The sequence below is a fragment of the Pocillopora damicornis genome, chromosome 13, assembly GCF_964200805.1.
Source record: "Pocillopora damicornis chromosome 13, jaPocDami1.2, whole genome shotgun sequence".
NCBI lineage: Eukaryota > Metazoa > Cnidaria > Anthozoa > Scleractinia > Pocilloporidae > Pocillopora > Pocillopora damicornis.
The window spans coordinates 976,955-992,808 of NC_142682.1; the positions used below are offsets into that span (position 1 = coordinate 976,955).

The window sequence follows — 15,854 nt, forward strand, 5'->3', positions numbered from 1 at the left end:
CTCAGATTAAAAAAGATTTGACTTTTCTTTTAGGGTGATTTTGTTAACCATTTTCTTTTTGACGTAAATGAAAAAAATATCAGTACCGCACAAAAAGCTGATGAATATTTATATCTGTAGCTTTTTCATTAATATCCTTTGATTCCGGGAAGGAGATTTCATGGGTCACCCGCGGCGGAGAGATCCGGTTATGCTAGTGATTGAGCAAATAGGTGTTCCAATGCCTGCCGTTTTACCAGCGTTGAACGTGCTTCTCACGCAGTTTTATGGACATTTCATTTTCATCTTATCACTGACTTTATTTAGTTTTCATGGTCGCTCCATTAATAACTGTTGACATGAAAAGCAAATATGATACTCGTTTTCTAACCTTAAGACAAAAAAGCATTTTACTTGAACTTTGGGGTAGAATTACTCAATCAATTACAGACAGACTAAAAAAGCATTCTTTAAACTGCAGTAGATAGATTATTTCAAAGTTTTGCAAGGCCACCATATAAAGCGAGACGGTGTGTACTAAAGACGAAAACAAACCCCAGGATACAAGTTTAACCTTACAAGGCCGTGATCGAGCCCTGAATTTTGCTGAAAACGAAGAATTCGTAACGAGCCGTTGCTGTTCAAAGCCGTATATTTTGCTTCTTGAGTACCAGTAGTTTAATTGGAATTATTTTCGTTGTTAGGCAAATAGAAAAAAACTTTTCAAATTATATTTATCAATAAATAATAATTCGTATGGGAATGACAGGCTGCGTCGACCCCTCACAAATTTTTGATGAAGATTTGATCGAGCTTAGAAGCAAAAAAGGATAAGCCAAAGAACATGCTGTTAATAAATCGAAAATATGTAGAAAATTCCGCAATGTCACGAGTTCAATCAGAAGTAAATTAAAAGAGAATATTTTTTATCTTAAAAAAAATTGAGTGTTCATTAGATCGTTCTGTGATGTTTCGAAGCTCCAGTACTTCGACGTTGTAACGTTCTAATTTCCCAGAGCCCTCAGCGTTCGTTAGGGAGACTAAGTCCGACTACCTAAGTAACCACGGAAACGTAATCTTTTCATTGTGTTCCAATATGGCGCACAAGTATGACCTCCTATTAGTAGAAACCAAAACAGACGGGAAAAAGAGACTTAAACCATGGTAAGTAAACCTTTATACTGTCCAAATGCAATAAAAAGTATAAGAGGCTGTTGAAAATGAAGTTACTGGCATATTAAGTGAGGAATCATTCACTGAGAAAGTCATATTTATTCCATCATATCAGCTCTGTTGCTGTTATGGCGAACAAATCATGGAGAATTTGTGGAGAAATATGCTTTGCTCTGTACTGCTTGATAAAAGGAATAGTTAGATTGAATCTTCTTTTTGATTGATTGATTGAATTTTCTTTTTGTGTCTTCAATGATATACATGGATGACTTTGTTGTACCAATCGAATTGATTAAACTATCTGTAATTTTATTACACACAGGTATAAAGAAAGATTAGAGACAAAGTATATAAAGCCAAGAAAGCTCAGAGGAAATTCAGAAACGCTGATCGGCACGTCTTGGACGTTTTTAGAGAAGGGAAGCGATGACTTTAGGGATGGTCTTCCCCCTGAAGCTAATTATAATTATATTAAGAAGGTGAGACTGAGTGCGTAGACGTACTAGTAACGAATTATCATCGGATTATAAGTTATTAATTATTTAGTGATAAGTAATAGAAAACTGCTTGTAGGGCATTAAACCTTGGACCCCTAAGAGTGACCAGCATCTAATTTCTCCTCACAATATCTACCCTGAATCAAACATTAAGATCACCAGAATGAAGGAAATGATCAGCATTAAAGAAACTCGATCTACGTTGTTGAACAAATTATCCTTGTCAGGAAATGTACAAAGAACAGTATAGAGAATATTCATACTGATGCTAGAGTGTGAAGGGTTAACAATCTCTTTTATTGAGTGATGATGGATAATTTAAGGTAACTCCTCAGAAATGTTTGCTTTGTATGATAGTTATTTCTAGATGTGCACATGTAGTTGTTTTCTGTTTTGTGACAGGAATTATTTTCCTTTGAAATTTAACATTGTATGAGGATAATTTATTTGGAGTGATCAACATTAAATGTCTCTTTACAAAAACAGTTCATGATGGAGCAGAAAGGTTATGAAAAAAAAGAGAACATTATCAACTATTAGGGTTATTATTTGCTTTAATTGATACCAATTCTCAAAGTTTAAATTGTGAGAAAAGTTAAGCAGACAGTGAAGAGAACTGATATTGAGGTGATGGGAGTCAAAGATAGAAAGGGTCAATTTGGTGATATATAAAACAGCCTTGGAAAAAAGTAATTCCACTTTTCTTACATGTCTTTTCTTTCAGACTAATACTGGGTTAGGACCAAACATAACTGGATCTGATGAAACAATAAATGAATATATGAAGGACAGAGTGAGATTTACAAAGAATGAAGCCTGTTTTTCAAGGTACATAGTATGTTTATCAATTGACGGTTTTTACAAGTTGTTACACATTTCACCTTTGTTTCCTTGCATCCCTTGATGTAATCTGTGCTGGTGCAGTACAAGTTTTATTAGAGAAAATAATTGACTAACTTTAAATAGGTAAGAATTAGTGGCTGCTGACACCACTGTATCTGCAAACTGGGTAAGACCTTACATAATCTATAAAGGGGTAAGTTTCTAAAGAAACTGTGGTGCTGCGTCGGTGGGAGAGTATAGCAGGTAATTTAGTGTTAACAACTGGGTTGAAAACGTAAATTAGCCACCGTGAAGGGTAAAAAAGCTGATGTTTCAAGCGTTAGCCCTTCGTCAGAGCAATTGATGAAGGGCTAACGCTCGAAACGTCAGCTTTTTTATCCTTTATGGTGGCTAATTTACGTTTTCAACCCAGTTGTTAACACTAAATTACCTTACATAATCTAGTTTAAAACTTCACATAATCTAGTTTAGCCAAACTTTCTGATCCATTTGAATCATGTGGGAAAAATTTTGCCAAAGTTTGTTCTTTATGGTATCTGTCAGGTCACTTCCCCTTCAACAACAAAGAAGAGGTAGGGTGGAGGACATCGAGTTTAACTTGACACAGCATCCTTTGGCTCTTTTTCCTCATTTAGAAGAGTCTTTACCTCCTGATGTAAGTTTGTTTAACTTAAATGTTGCATAATTAATTATACTCATTGCTGCTTAAAGGGTTACAAGTGCTGATTGTTTTGTTGCCAATGGAGACATAACATCATAAACTTGCTACATTACTGTAAAACTCGGGTTGCCAAAATGTATGTCTTACTGTAAGTTTAGTAGCTGAAATGTTTTCTTACTGACCATGGTGACCAAGGTGGTTGCAGCTTAGAGAACTGCAAAAGTTCAAAGAATGAGAAATTTGGAACCACTGCATTTGTATGGCTTTTCTGGAAGTCAAGACTAACACAGTTGAACCTCAATTATCCAGACTTGTGGACCAAGACTGGGCTTAATAGTTGAGATTCTGGATAATTGAAAATATGAATATAAATGGAGAAACTAAGATGTTTTCTGTCTCATCATGAGTGAGGGACAAAGAAAAAATTCTGAGTCCCTGTGAGGAATCAAACCTCAGACCTTTGGATTCCTTGCTCAGATGCTCTACCACTGAGCCACAGAGCCTCTGTGGTGAGCATGCAAGGCCATATATGAAGTTCATAATTATATATTGCTGATCCTGCATACTGCTAGGATCAGCAATGTCTATGGTGTCATGTTTTGTTATCAGAATAAGAGAGATGGTAAGTTTTAAGCTTGGTAAAGAAATAGGAAATAAATATAAACTTTTGTACTAAATAATTGGGACCAGAGAAGCAAGTCCAGATAATTGACAAAATCTTGATAATCTAGGTCTGGATAATATAGGTTGAAGATAATCTATTCAATGTTGTAATTAACTTGGTGGGGTGCAAAGATGATGTAAAACTTGATAGCACCAAACTCTATGATATAACTCTTCTCTTATTGCTCTCTGTGGTGATCTAGGTGTTTGAAGATGTTGTTGAGATTCTAGATCCAGAGATGAACATTGACAGTGAAACTGGAGATGAAGAGATGCAGGTAAAGATACAGTTTGCGCATTTATCTCTCTCATAACTTTATAACAACTTAAAATTATTATTCTTACAAAACCAAAAACTCAGAAAGATTGTCAAGAATCAAATATTTCCTTTTCGCAGGAAAGTGATGAGGATTCTGAGGAAGCCAAAGGAGCTGGAGATCAAGATGAACTACAGGTAAAAAGTTACATGAAAAATGCAGGCTAAAATTTTCTTTGGCAAACATTTTGAAAAATGACAGATGAGATCTAAACTGGGAATTAGGTTCTTAACAGTGTTCAGTCAGTTGGTTGCATCTGACTGAGTAGTATTCTGAATCTACTCCCCACCTCACAAAAATGTCCAGACTAAATGTTAAAAATAGTGGCCCTGAGTGAAGTCCGCTTCTCAAAGGAAGGCAGCCTCCAAGACCTTCTTCTAGTCAGGGAAACCTGCAATAGAAAGACACTACTACTACTATTACTACACATCTCCTGAATTTGTGTGGACTGTAACACCTAATAGATAATTTGCATTTTAAAAAATATTTGGGAGAAGGAAGTGCTGAAACATGGAGGGCAGTCATAAAACAAGTCTTTTTAATTTTCATGTTTAGGATTTCTTTTTCTTTTTCAGTCTGTAAAGAGTGGAGGGTCAGGGAAAGTAAGGTGAGGCTTTTGTACAGCAACACAGTTTCGTCTAATATTATATTCATTGCAATTTTTAATTGATATCTTGACATAAGTTTATTTGTTTATTTTATGTTACTGAAAAAAATAAATTGTTTGACATATTAACAGTAACTCTGAGTCTGAGAAGGATCAGTCCAAACTCACATACAAATGGCTCCCTAAACAAGAAGATGTACAAAAAGAAGAGAGCAAAAGAGCCAGTAGGCGCAAGGCAGAGTCTCCAACATCGGTAAATCTTTTGATATTCAAAAACTGCTTTGCTGGTTAAGTCATAACATTTTTTAGTGCAGTTTTCACCTTACAGACCAGGAAAAAAAACAACAAAAAAAAGTAATTACAACAACAAATCAGACCAAAAGTTAACATCATTATCAACCAATGAGATCTCAAAGTTAACACAGGCAATCTGTTTTAAGTGCAAGAAAATGCAAGTGACTATGTTGGGTTGGTTTCAGTTTTGCATTTGGTTGGTTGAAGTTTCCCAATCAAACCACAGACCAAAGTAAAGCGAAACCAAAGCAATTATCCAGGATCACTTTTGATACTCACTGCTCTCTGAATCAATGAAATAAGTGCATATAGGACTGCAGTATATGAGAGGACTTAAGACTGCATGTACTTTCTTTTTCAGGATGCAAGGATACAAGAAGTAACCAAGGAATTTTGTGAATGGGTGGCTGGCTTAGTGAGTTTTATTTTAATAAGTAATTTTAAAAAACTATGAACTGAAGGTAATTTAGATATTCTGGACTTTGAACACCTCAATTTTCTTTCTTTTTCATAATTTTTAAGGGTGGTCAAAGCAACAATATAGAGGAGTCAACGGTGATGAGTTTATTTGCCAGTGGATATGAAACAAAGGTTAGTGTCTATTTCAATCCTTCCTAGCAAGAGTCAGTGATATGATAAACGATGTTTTCCAGTCACAATACTTTTCAACTTTAAATCTAATTAAGCCAGTGTAGACCAGGGTTTATTTTATTCAGAACAGAATTTTTTTCCCTATTAAATTCTCATCAAACCATTTGTCAAATGGCTGTTATCTTGTTTGCAGCCAGCACTGTCAGTGCCTATCCATGTTGTTGAACTGACAAATGTTCCACCTGAGTTAAGAATGAACACTGGATCTCCATTACCAAAGCCAAGTGAAACAAGACAAGTGCCAGAAACTGAAAAGGAAAAGGTAAAGTGCAAGACCGCTCAAGCCAATTGTGTTAGAAAATGTAATGAAAGAGATGTACGTGTTCCTTCTGTGGAACTAAAAAACTTTTCCCTCCCTTCAATTTTTTTTTATCCTTTCCTTAATTGTGTTGAAGTATTCCAGTTTTCCTAGTTGTGATAGATTTATTAGTACAGCTGGTGATATTTAAAATTCAAATCAAAGTGTTCATGATTTTTCTAAGCTTCACATTGAGTTTTAAAACACACGAACTTCTTATATGAAAGTTTTTGAAAGGAAGAATATCATTGATGAGGTGCTGCGTGAAATTTGTTTATAGGCCAAAACCAAGTACACTCCAAGCTGGGTGAAGGTTAAATATGGAGCATGGTACCTGAGCCCCTCAACATGGAAAGCTCGTGCCAGTGGCGAACCATTACAAGATCCAAAAGCACAGCAGGACAAAACACTGTCTGAGTCCAAGAAGAAAAGCCAGAAGTTGGTAAGACTGTGGCATCAACTATAAACACCAACACAACAAAACAACATTAACTCTCTATATTGCTTCACCCAATCTCCTTCCTTTTGACAATTGCTTACCCCCTTGGTACAAGTTTCCTTCTCTCCCCACCCTTCCACTGCTAGGTCATTCTTCTTGATTACTGTAGAAGTATGTGAGAGAGATACACTGGGAAAGAGGTTGCACCTTCACAAGTGTGTTAAATGAACTTCTATCTAACTCCACAGGATAATGTGCTTTCCACCATGCATGGAGCTAAAGCATTCAAAGATTTTATAGACAAAAAGAACACTAGAGTACCCGAATTTCTTGAAGTGGTAGCTGAACACCAAGAACCCAACAAAACTGACTCAGAGGAAACAACACAAGATGGTAGAAAGAAATCACGTGCTGTTAGCATTGCCAAATCACAATTTGGTTCAAATGAATATGTATATTGAGTGGGTAGGTTTTTTAATAATGTCAGAGGACGTAGTAGATCTGAATTTACAAGTTAGAAGTAAGGTCAACATAAGTGCAATCATACAAGTCTGTACAGTTTCTCTTTAAAATCAATTTATTCTTTTCAAGAAACACCTCAAATGGAACAAATGTAAATACATTATCTTTGTAAATACTTTATAAAGTACACTATTTATTTGATATTAAAAATAATACTATGTACTTTTTTGTAATAAAGTGTTCAAAAATTGTTCCAAGAAAGAATAGTTTACCTGAATTATTATTATTTTTATCTTATTTAAAATCTCAGGCTTATGATATAGTACACCATCCAAGTGTGCCTGTTAAATTTAATTAGACCATGGCAGTAAGAAGGAGTCCAGCCATCAATGCTACTACCCCCAGAACATGAGAACAGTAAACTAGTAACGCTGGAATCATGATTGTTCAATTATTTCTTCCTTTTGCTTCCTTGGACGCTGTTTCTTCCCTCGCTGTTTCCTCTCAAACCACTCCAGTACCTCCTGGGTTAATAATAAGATGGTAAATTATAGTTATTGTGGGAGACACAATGTCTAATGGTAACTGCACTGGTTATCAGGTCAAGATGTCAGGGTTCCAAACCCAGTTGGGTCATTGTGTTGTGTTCTTAGGCGAAGCACTTTTCTCTCACAGTGCCTCTCTCCAGTTGGGAGTAAAAATGGATACCACCGAATTGTGGGGGGGGGGGGGGGGGAGCCTTGAAATGGACTGGCATCCCATTCAGGGAGGGAGTAGTACTGCTCCTTCCATCCTAGTTGCTTCATACTATTGAAACCTGGATAAGATCTGGTATGATGGATTGCTTGGCTCAAGTGCAGACTTCACCTTTACCTACCATATAGTTATCCTGGGGTTCAGGCTCACTTAGATTGCCATGTCATCACTTCACAGTTTCTGTTCCCATGAAACCATGACCAGCTAGAACCAAAGGAGACACATTGTTGAAAATATCTGAGTACAAGTTTACCTGCTGATTATCAACCACATCAGTGACAACATGATATTTCAGTTGACAGCAGTGGTTTCCACAAAGAAGCTGACAGCCACAAGGTTGAGCACATAAAAATGGCTTTGCAGAAGAACAAGCAAGAGAGTTGATCTGGGTGGGAAAAATTAAGACAGGTTAAATAAATGATACAGAAACTAAATGATACAGAAACTTTTAAGAAGTTTATTACAAGTCAAAGGAAACAAACTTGACAGGGACAATTAGGTGGAGGCTGTGAAAATACGAGCTGTATAATTCAGAAGTTGCTTAATTCATTAATTTTAAGAACACCAAAACATCTAAAATGGAAATGTAAGAAAACACACCTCATGCTTTCCAAAGCAACTCCTAAAAATGGCAACAACAATATAAACTCAAGTTGATAAGTCATAATGACAAAGGAAAACATACTGACAAAATTTCAAATTATCACTTGATTATAGCCTACACAGTAGTCCTTTCATTTTCTTTAAGCCATGCAGAAGAACTGAGGATGATTGTAAGAGATATAATTTTCTGTTACAATATAGTGAGAAATATTTCATCCCAATGTTAAATTGCAATTCAAAGAGAGGGGAGAAATCGTAGCAGTTTGAAGATGTCTCTGGTGACTAGAAACATGGGAATTTAAGGGCACTGACTTTCCTAAGGTCACACAATGACAGGCAATGTATGTAATTGACTATTAATAATATATTTTGACTAAAAGTAGGTAGTCCTCTGATACTGGTAGTAACCATCAAAACATGCAAATACATTTGAGTTTCCATTTAACTCAGATTTTTATATTTTCATTAATGGACAAAATCTGATAAAATCAGTTTGGGCAAAATCTGATAAACATTAATGAAAACAACAACCTCAGAAAGAAGTTATCAGAAAGTACACATATTAAGAGCAGCATCCTAACCGGCAAAGTTCAGCATATTTAGACTGGTGGTCAGTCACCTACAATGTGAGGAGGAAAAACTTGTAACAGTGAGTTACAACAGGTTTATAGTCAATTGAAATCAATTCCACAACTTCACAGTTCCAAATTTATGGAATAAAGAAGAGAAAATGCTATGTGCAAGGCTAAAAAACTGTTTTCTTACCAGCATGGCATGGAGACTCACAGCTGTGCTGGCCACAAGAAAGTAACTTTCCACAAGGCTTTCCACACGACCAAGATTTAGCACTGCAACGTCTGACCACTGGTGCCTGAGATCAACAGTGACAGGATGCAAAGACAGTCTTTGGACATGGAGGACATGGACCTGTATATGCAACATGGAATAGCACTTTGAATGAAGTGACCAATTTCCAACTTCTTGACACCATTTTAAAGCATTATACAAAGAGCACATGAGGAGAAATGACAAACTTATCAGCTGGAGGGTGTCATAATTGACATAACACTAAATTCTCATTTATTTTTCCTTAAAAATCTGAGGATGTCCTCCCTTCACTTCACACTTTTCTACAACTACTTAAAAGCTGATCAATGCTTCAGCATTGCCTTTCTTAAATTGGCCATGGTAAATATATATTAATTAATAATAACCACAAATTATGTCCTAGACACTAATTAATATGTTATAAGTTCCAGTAATCACTATTTTGATATAAATATGCAAGGTAATCCTTGAATTGTAGCTGTACAGTCTTGTTATTTTTTTTTTCAAATTATAATCTACCCATAAATGAAGCATTCTTTTAATTGAAAATAGTACTTATTTAAAGGAGCCACACTGTATGGCAAAAATTGTCTCTATCCTCTCCGCCTGATGGAGGCCATTAGTGTGGCATTTAATGGAGAAAATACAGAACTCAACCTCAAAAAACTTGACAGAATGTGGAATAAACAGAGGAAAAACTCTTGTCAAATTCAAGAATGTTCTAATTTAATGATAGCTACCATGCATACCTGCTTTTCACAAAAGCAATAATATTTTGCGGGACATTCAGACTGCTTGAATTCACCTGTGCATTTGGGGCTAAATTATTGAAACAAAACCAGCTGGTTATTAATTAATAATTTAAAAAGATAAAAAGACCTGAAAAAAATAAATGTGACAAAATGGAACCAACTTATTTTTCAGGCCTCAGAGTAAAAGTTCAGAAGTCCATTATTGTAAGCAAATCCGTTATACATACCAAAACTACGGCAACTCAGCGGGATTTAAAGTATCATCTGAGGTCAATTGAATATAAGCAGCTCGGTCCATTCCTTGCCCCCTTTTGAATGCATTGCAGGGGAGGAGTTGAGCAACACCGGCTGCAGCTCCATACCTTAAATTAAAAAATATATATATATCAAAGGAGGAAGTTCTTAAGTATTTCTGAAGGATTAAAAAACAAATATTCCGTTTTTGCACATAAAAGAACCTCCCATTTGCTCATTTTTTCCGGTTGAACTGCATGTACATGATTAAGCAACGAAGGAGTTATGAGTAGCAGCTCATAACTGACTCTATGTTATCAGCAACATTTGTCCTGTCGTATTTTCCATGGAAAAAATTGGCTTCAGATCCTTTTGAATAATTCTCATTTGATCGGAATGATCCAAAGGATTCTGGTGACTTGTAACCAAATTAAACGACAGAAAACATGGTGTTGAGACCTGCATAAATTTATCGATCAAGGGATCTGTATAGGTTTCCTAAATTCAATCTTTAAAGGTTTTAGGAGTTTAAAAACCTCGCCTAGTTACAAAACCATTAAGATGTCTAGCACAATATCCCAGATATTTGTGTTGCCGTTTTTTGAAGTTCCGAGCTTCTCGTTTAAAATAAACCGAAATGCACAGATAGCGTATTCTCGAACTGACTCCTTAAAATATTTAACTTGGTCAATCTCTAATAAGATATCACAAAAGAGTTAATATACAAATGAGTTAACATATAAATGGAAAAATATATTAAAGGTATTGTCCAGTACATGTAAGAGGGAGACGAGGCCAATAGAGTCAAATGCTTTCCTCGCAATCTTTTCTCCTTGTCCTCTATCATGAATTTCATTGAAAGTAAAACCCTGAGCACGAGTCGCGCTCATTGGGCACTCGACCCAGTCTGTCTACGTGTTCGGGCCACGTGAAACCATGAAAATATAAACACTTGGAAAATAATTTCAGGCGAGGCAGTACATTAAACCCGTCACTTCATCTCCAGCTATTCAGCTTGTCTCGCTGTCATACAACAGTCTTCGGATGCTACCTCCTTCATGAATTTTATTTTAAGAGTAAGTTAAGCCAAATAGGAAACCTGCATAAGCATATTCTCCATGACAAGTGTTAGATATCTGTCAGATTCATTCACCAATCATCTGTCAGACAGTGCTTTGGTTATAAAGAGTCGGTGTTACTTTACTCTCCAGTGCTGGTGATCCACGGGTGCTTCGAACAGTCCTTTAACGCTGCTCAGGAAAGAAAAGATTCTGTAACGATCTCCACTAACGTATAGGTATGTTTTTAGCTTTTACACAATCTAATATCAGGGCAGCCGGAACTTTTTGCACACTTGCCAGCAATATTTCACCGAAGAACTAGTATTTTATAGAAAATATTATGCTTATTTATCGCCCAACTGAAGTTAAAGTCGCTGCCATGTTGTGGTGAACATTTCATATCGGGCGATAAAGCAGCCAACAAATGTTCTAAAGGCTTTTCGGAAACGTAAGCGAGTATAAAGTTTCGAAATTTGAAGTGTGTTAAAAGGAGTATTTTTCTTCAGAGTATTCAGCTTTCTACGTATTTGTTCAAGCGTGAAACATGCAAGTTCGTGTACACCGTGTTTATGTTTCTGCACGTACATACTACCTTAATCAAGATTTATTTTCAGCCAAATCCTGTTTGATGTCGTTAGTAACGCCTTCTCATGTATTCAAATAAAAGTCGGTGCTTGACGGTACGGATTTCCTGTGGCTGTGATGGAGAAGCGCGGCAATTTTTCTAGACTAAGTTATATATTTCACTCTTGACCGAACACTGAAAAATTGAGCCATTCACTACGCTTTGTTAGAAAAGGGATTGCCGCAACAAAACATGTTGATCAAAATAAAGATTCTGATGCTGAAATTTATTATTGGCAGCTGGGAAAAAAATGAGCCTTGACAAAAGCCTACAAATTCACGCTAAAAGCTGAAAATTATTTTGAACCCTGGATGAGGTATAATCAAAGTGTGTTCGGTTCTCCCTGGTCCTATGGTTTCGAGTACTATGAGGATTAGCGGTGCGAGACCAGTCTCGAAACTTGCGAAACTTGTCTCGCAAGAAAACCAACTCTATACTACGTACCATGTGATGGAAATAATTTTTGATTACTATATGTTTCATAATTATATGGAATCATGTCGTGACATATCTCTTGTCCACTTGGTGGATACTGATATGCTTTTAAATTAAAGAAATATTTTCTTTTTAAATTTTGCTCGCTTTCCATTGTGTGAATTCTCAGAAAAACAGGAAGTATTTTTGTGCGACTAAATTCTCGGAAACGAAGTAGGGGGTTCCCCGCTGACAAGTCTAAGCTTACCCTATTGTTTTCAAGGTCGTATGATCGTCAGCCTACAGAGCAGGCGTAATTTTCGCGAGCGAATGCTCAGTATTTTCTTAAAGAAAATTATGGCCGCCATCTTTGATTTTAATGGCAGTGGAAAAATGGGGAGAGTGTTTTCGGTTTCCAATTTCCCCATTGTTTCGCTTCCCAATGGTAAATGCACCGTGCAGAATCTTCCTCTAAATCCTGGTCAGTAGAAACGAGCACGTTATTGGCGCTTAATTTCGCGATTTTGGCGAGACAGTATTTCCGAGGTTTTATTTTCGCGACTTAAATGTGTAAATATGAAAAGAAAGCATTAAAATTCGCGATTCATTTCTTTCGCACTTCATTTTAATTTTAAAAAATTCTGAACTTTTGACGACTGCATGAAAGACCATCTAAGGAGTTTGTACAAATCTGGCGATTCACTCTAGATTCTCTACTCCACAGGTGAAATCTTTGCAAATCATCGTTATTTCAGAACAGAAGATTCAAGATAGAATTTACCAGTTAGACCAGTTGATAATTTGTTTATCTCTCGATACATATTCCGTATACAGGTATGTTGATATTATTACATGTTAATCATTTTTTCCTGTGATTTGAGTTTTCTATCGTGGATTAAAGTTTGGCAGTTACTGAAATTTCGAGAGCATTTTTATTCGCGGGTCTTAAATTTCGCATTTGTTTTACAATCGCGAAAAAAAAGAGATTAAAGACCCGCGAAATTAAGAACGAATAAGGTATAAGTATGATAAGGCAGGAACTTGTTATTCTAGTTCATTTATCACGCTCTTTTACATTTCACTTTTCCTTAAAAATCCGATTCTTGTATAAATTTAGACCGAGGAAGCATGGCCAAAGCATTGATTGGAATCCTTCTCGACGTCTCCCATTCCATGCGTGATAACGTGGGAAGCGGTGTTGATGAAGATGGAGGACCGTGGGCTCTTTCGATATTTGAAGTTATTGACAACCTGATCAAACACGACGTCTCTCCTGATAACTCTGTATTTGCTTTGGCCTTTGGAGCTAGAGGTGGCGACCAGTTATTAGACATCTTAACTTGTCTTCAGTCTTCCAAATGTGATCAGAAAGCCACAGATGATCAGATAGAGAAGATTTACCGAATACTGGAAGGAGCCGGTGCAAAGTACATCCGCAAATGGGCAAGGAGGGAGGTCGTCCAAGGAGTATTTACACAACACAAGGCTTGCTTGTTTCTGGAAAAAGCTGAGTCGGACGAAGATTTTCCAAAAACATTTGTCCAAACGTGTCTACCACCAAAATGCCGAGTTTTTCCTGAAGGAGCCTTAGAGGCACAGCTTTTAACCGGAGCCGAACACGCATGTGCAAGTGTGTGGTCATCCATGCGAGAAGCTACAGAGGAAGACATCCAAGGAGCACTGACAAAGGCCCAACCGTTGTTGATCAGTTTCAAACCTCGCATCTTCAATGTTAAAGAAGCTTCAGATGTATTACATGGATACATCGACGAAGGAGAACTCTCTAAAGAAAGGAGCCGAGAATTATTACAGAGAGTAGAGCCCTACATCTATGGCGACGCTCCCATGCATCAAGCAGTCGGTAGGGTGACTGAGTGTTTTGAAAAAAACGCGTCTACGTTTCAAAGTCACAAAAAGCTACTGTTTGTCTTATCAGACGGAGTTCCCACAGATGGAGAAGATAATGATTCGGCGAGAATAAAGAAAGCGGCCACAAGATTAGAGAACGCAGGTGTGACCGTAGTTGGCTGCTTTGTCACTAAATCCACAATGATTCAGCCCAGACAACTGTACAGTGAGATGAAGACAGACTGGGACCAAGGTGCAAAGTTCCTGTTCTCACTGAGCTCAATCGCAACCACGCAGTCGATACCACGCACCATGTTTGTTAAACGTGATTGGTCCATTGAGGTTAAGAACAATGAAACACGTTTGTTCCTGCAGGTTAATCATCCCGACCACCTGCGAGAAGCTTGCGACCTTGCTCGAAAGGTCGTCTGTTCTCAGGAGGCGTTATCCGATTTGCTTGCAGACGTTGACCTCGATGTGTACATAAACCAGTCAGTAAGAGATTACGAAGCACAAGCAAAGCAAGAAGGACAGACCTGCTTTGCACATGCATCAGCTACAGTGCTTCATTTGACTATGAAGCGAATTCATGGCCGCCAGGGCAAAATCCCAGATTTCGAAGAATTGAAAAATGAAATGATCGGCCATTTTGGAAAAGAAGCTGCCGTTATCAAAACAGTGCTCGAAAAAATGTGCAACAAGTACCGTTTGCGTTACAAGCAAGTTGACCTCAAGGGTGCCATGGAAGCAGTCGCTTCAAGCCGACCGGTGGTTGCAACATTTGGGCTTACCCTCAATGAGTGGGGTAGGTTTTATAAGTTCTTCGAAACTAACGGAAAAGGTATTTTAACAAAAAGGGTGATCGATATAACAGCCCGTCCAGAAAATCCCAAAGGGTTTGGCCATGCAGTGGTTTTAACCAGTTTCAACAGTGAATATTTGCGACTGTTGAATTCCAAGGGATCCGACTGGGCAGACAACGGCTTTTTTAAAGTGCAGAACGCAGACGTTCTTGGATTTAAGTTTTATGATGTTCACTGGGAAGTAGAAGATCTGAACGAAAAAGAAAAAACCTCTTTCAAGGAACTTGGATCCAAGCGTGCCAAATGGCTGATGGAAACTTTGCCGAGTCTTCAGCGAGATGTTTACACCGTGAATTGTCCCAGATGCCAGCAAGATTCACCGGTCAAGAAGTTCACTGGCAATTTGTCAGGTGCTAAGTGTCCCAAATGTAACAAGGAATTCAATCTGAAAAATGTCCCCAAAGGAAACATTTTGGCTCTCAACATTTATCTCACTGCTTCAAGCACATAAATGATCCTCGTTATCCTTTTTACTCTGATGGAGAAATGTTTAGCCTTTCTTTTTTTTATAGGGAAGATATCACAACCTCCGTAACAGGATAACCTGAACAAAGGCGCCGAATGAAAACGATTTAATATCAGTTTAATAATAATAATTTATTTACTTCTATAGCGCCCTTTAACATTTGAATGATCAAAGGCGCTTTACAATTAGTGTCTTCCACCCATCCCACCCCAGGGGAGGACATCCACCACACAGTAATCTCGTGCGTGGGAAATTAACGTCTCCTACCCCAACCCTGCAGGAGACGGGGCCTACGGTTTTACGTCCTATCCGAGAAGACGAAGCAATGTGAGTGAAGCGTCTTGCTTAAGGACACAACGTCATGCCCCAGCCAGGACTTGAACCCGGGCCGTCGGACCCAGAGTCCAGCACACTGACCACTGGACTACTCACGCCTCAGTTTCAGTTAATATATAAGTGGTATTCTGCTTGCTCAAACTAGTTGACAGGTATGATTACAGTAATCGTCATTTTGGCATAA

At 37.5% G+C, this 15,854-nt stretch overlaps 3 protein-coding genes across 6 annotated transcripts; 2 read left to right on the plus strand and 1 right to left on the minus strand.

Annotated features, from left to right (window-relative positions):
- Nucleotides 1-1,047: 1,047 nt before the first annotated feature.
- On the plus strand, nucleotides 1,048-7,145 carry LOC113681314 (protein FAM47E). Its single transcript, XM_089192853.1, has 13 exons — nucleotides 1,048-1,143; nucleotides 1,475-1,631; nucleotides 2,374-2,477; nucleotides 3,036-3,147; nucleotides 4,020-4,094; nucleotides 4,214-4,270; nucleotides 4,709-4,740; nucleotides 4,873-4,993; nucleotides 5,396-5,449; nucleotides 5,557-5,625; nucleotides 5,819-5,947; nucleotides 6,264-6,425; nucleotides 6,671-7,145. The coding sequence occupies exons 1-13, from the start codon at nucleotides 1,076-1,078 to the stop codon at nucleotides 6,881-6,883; spliced, it is 1,353 nt and encodes a 450-aa protein (XP_089048979.1). The 5' UTR covers nucleotides 1,048-1,075; the 3' UTR covers nucleotides 6,884-7,145.
- Nucleotides 6,982-10,136, minus strand: LOC113681284 (NF-X1-type zinc finger protein NFXL1-like). 2 transcript variants are annotated; one of them, XM_089192863.1, is made up of 7 exons: nucleotides 10,051-10,136; nucleotides 9,821-9,890; nucleotides 9,009-9,170; nucleotides 8,825-8,862; nucleotides 8,241-8,262; nucleotides 7,762-8,025; nucleotides 6,982-7,408 (listed from the first exon to the last, which is right to left on the minus strand). In XM_089192863.1, the coding sequence occupies exons 3-6, from the start codon at nucleotides 9,012-9,014 to the stop codon at nucleotides 7,807-7,809; spliced, it is 285 nt and encodes a 94-aa protein (XP_089048989.1). In that variant the 5' UTR covers nucleotides 9,015-9,170; nucleotides 9,821-9,890; nucleotides 10,051-10,136; the 3' UTR covers nucleotides 6,982-7,408; nucleotides 7,762-7,806. The 2 variants fall into 2 exon arrangements, with proteins under 2 accessions (XP_089048989.1, XP_089048990.1); XM_089192864.1 differs by lacking the exon at nucleotides 10,051-10,136 and having other exon boundaries at nucleotides 7,894-8,025; nucleotides 9,821-9,953.
- Nucleotides 10,137-10,956: 820 nt separating this feature from the next.
- On the plus strand, nucleotides 10,957-15,453 carry LOC149034913 (uncharacterized). 3 transcript variants are annotated; one of them, XM_089192834.1, is made up of 3 exons: nucleotides 10,957-11,354; nucleotides 12,882-12,991; nucleotides 13,275-15,453. In XM_089192834.1, the coding sequence occupies exon 3, from the start codon at nucleotides 13,286-13,288 to the stop codon at nucleotides 15,317-15,319; it is 2,034 nt and encodes a 677-aa protein (XP_089048960.1). In that variant the 5' UTR covers nucleotides 10,957-11,354; nucleotides 12,882-12,991; nucleotides 13,275-13,285; the 3' UTR covers nucleotides 15,320-15,453. The 3 variants fall into 3 exon arrangements, with proteins under 3 accessions (XP_089048960.1, XP_089048962.1, XP_089048961.1); XM_089192835.1 differs by lacking the exon at nucleotides 10,957-11,354 and adding an exon at nucleotides 12,473-12,638; XM_089192836.1 differs by lacking the exon at nucleotides 12,882-12,991 and having other exon boundaries at nucleotides 11,269-11,354.
- The last annotated feature ends 401 nt before the right edge of the window (nucleotides 15,454-15,854 follow it).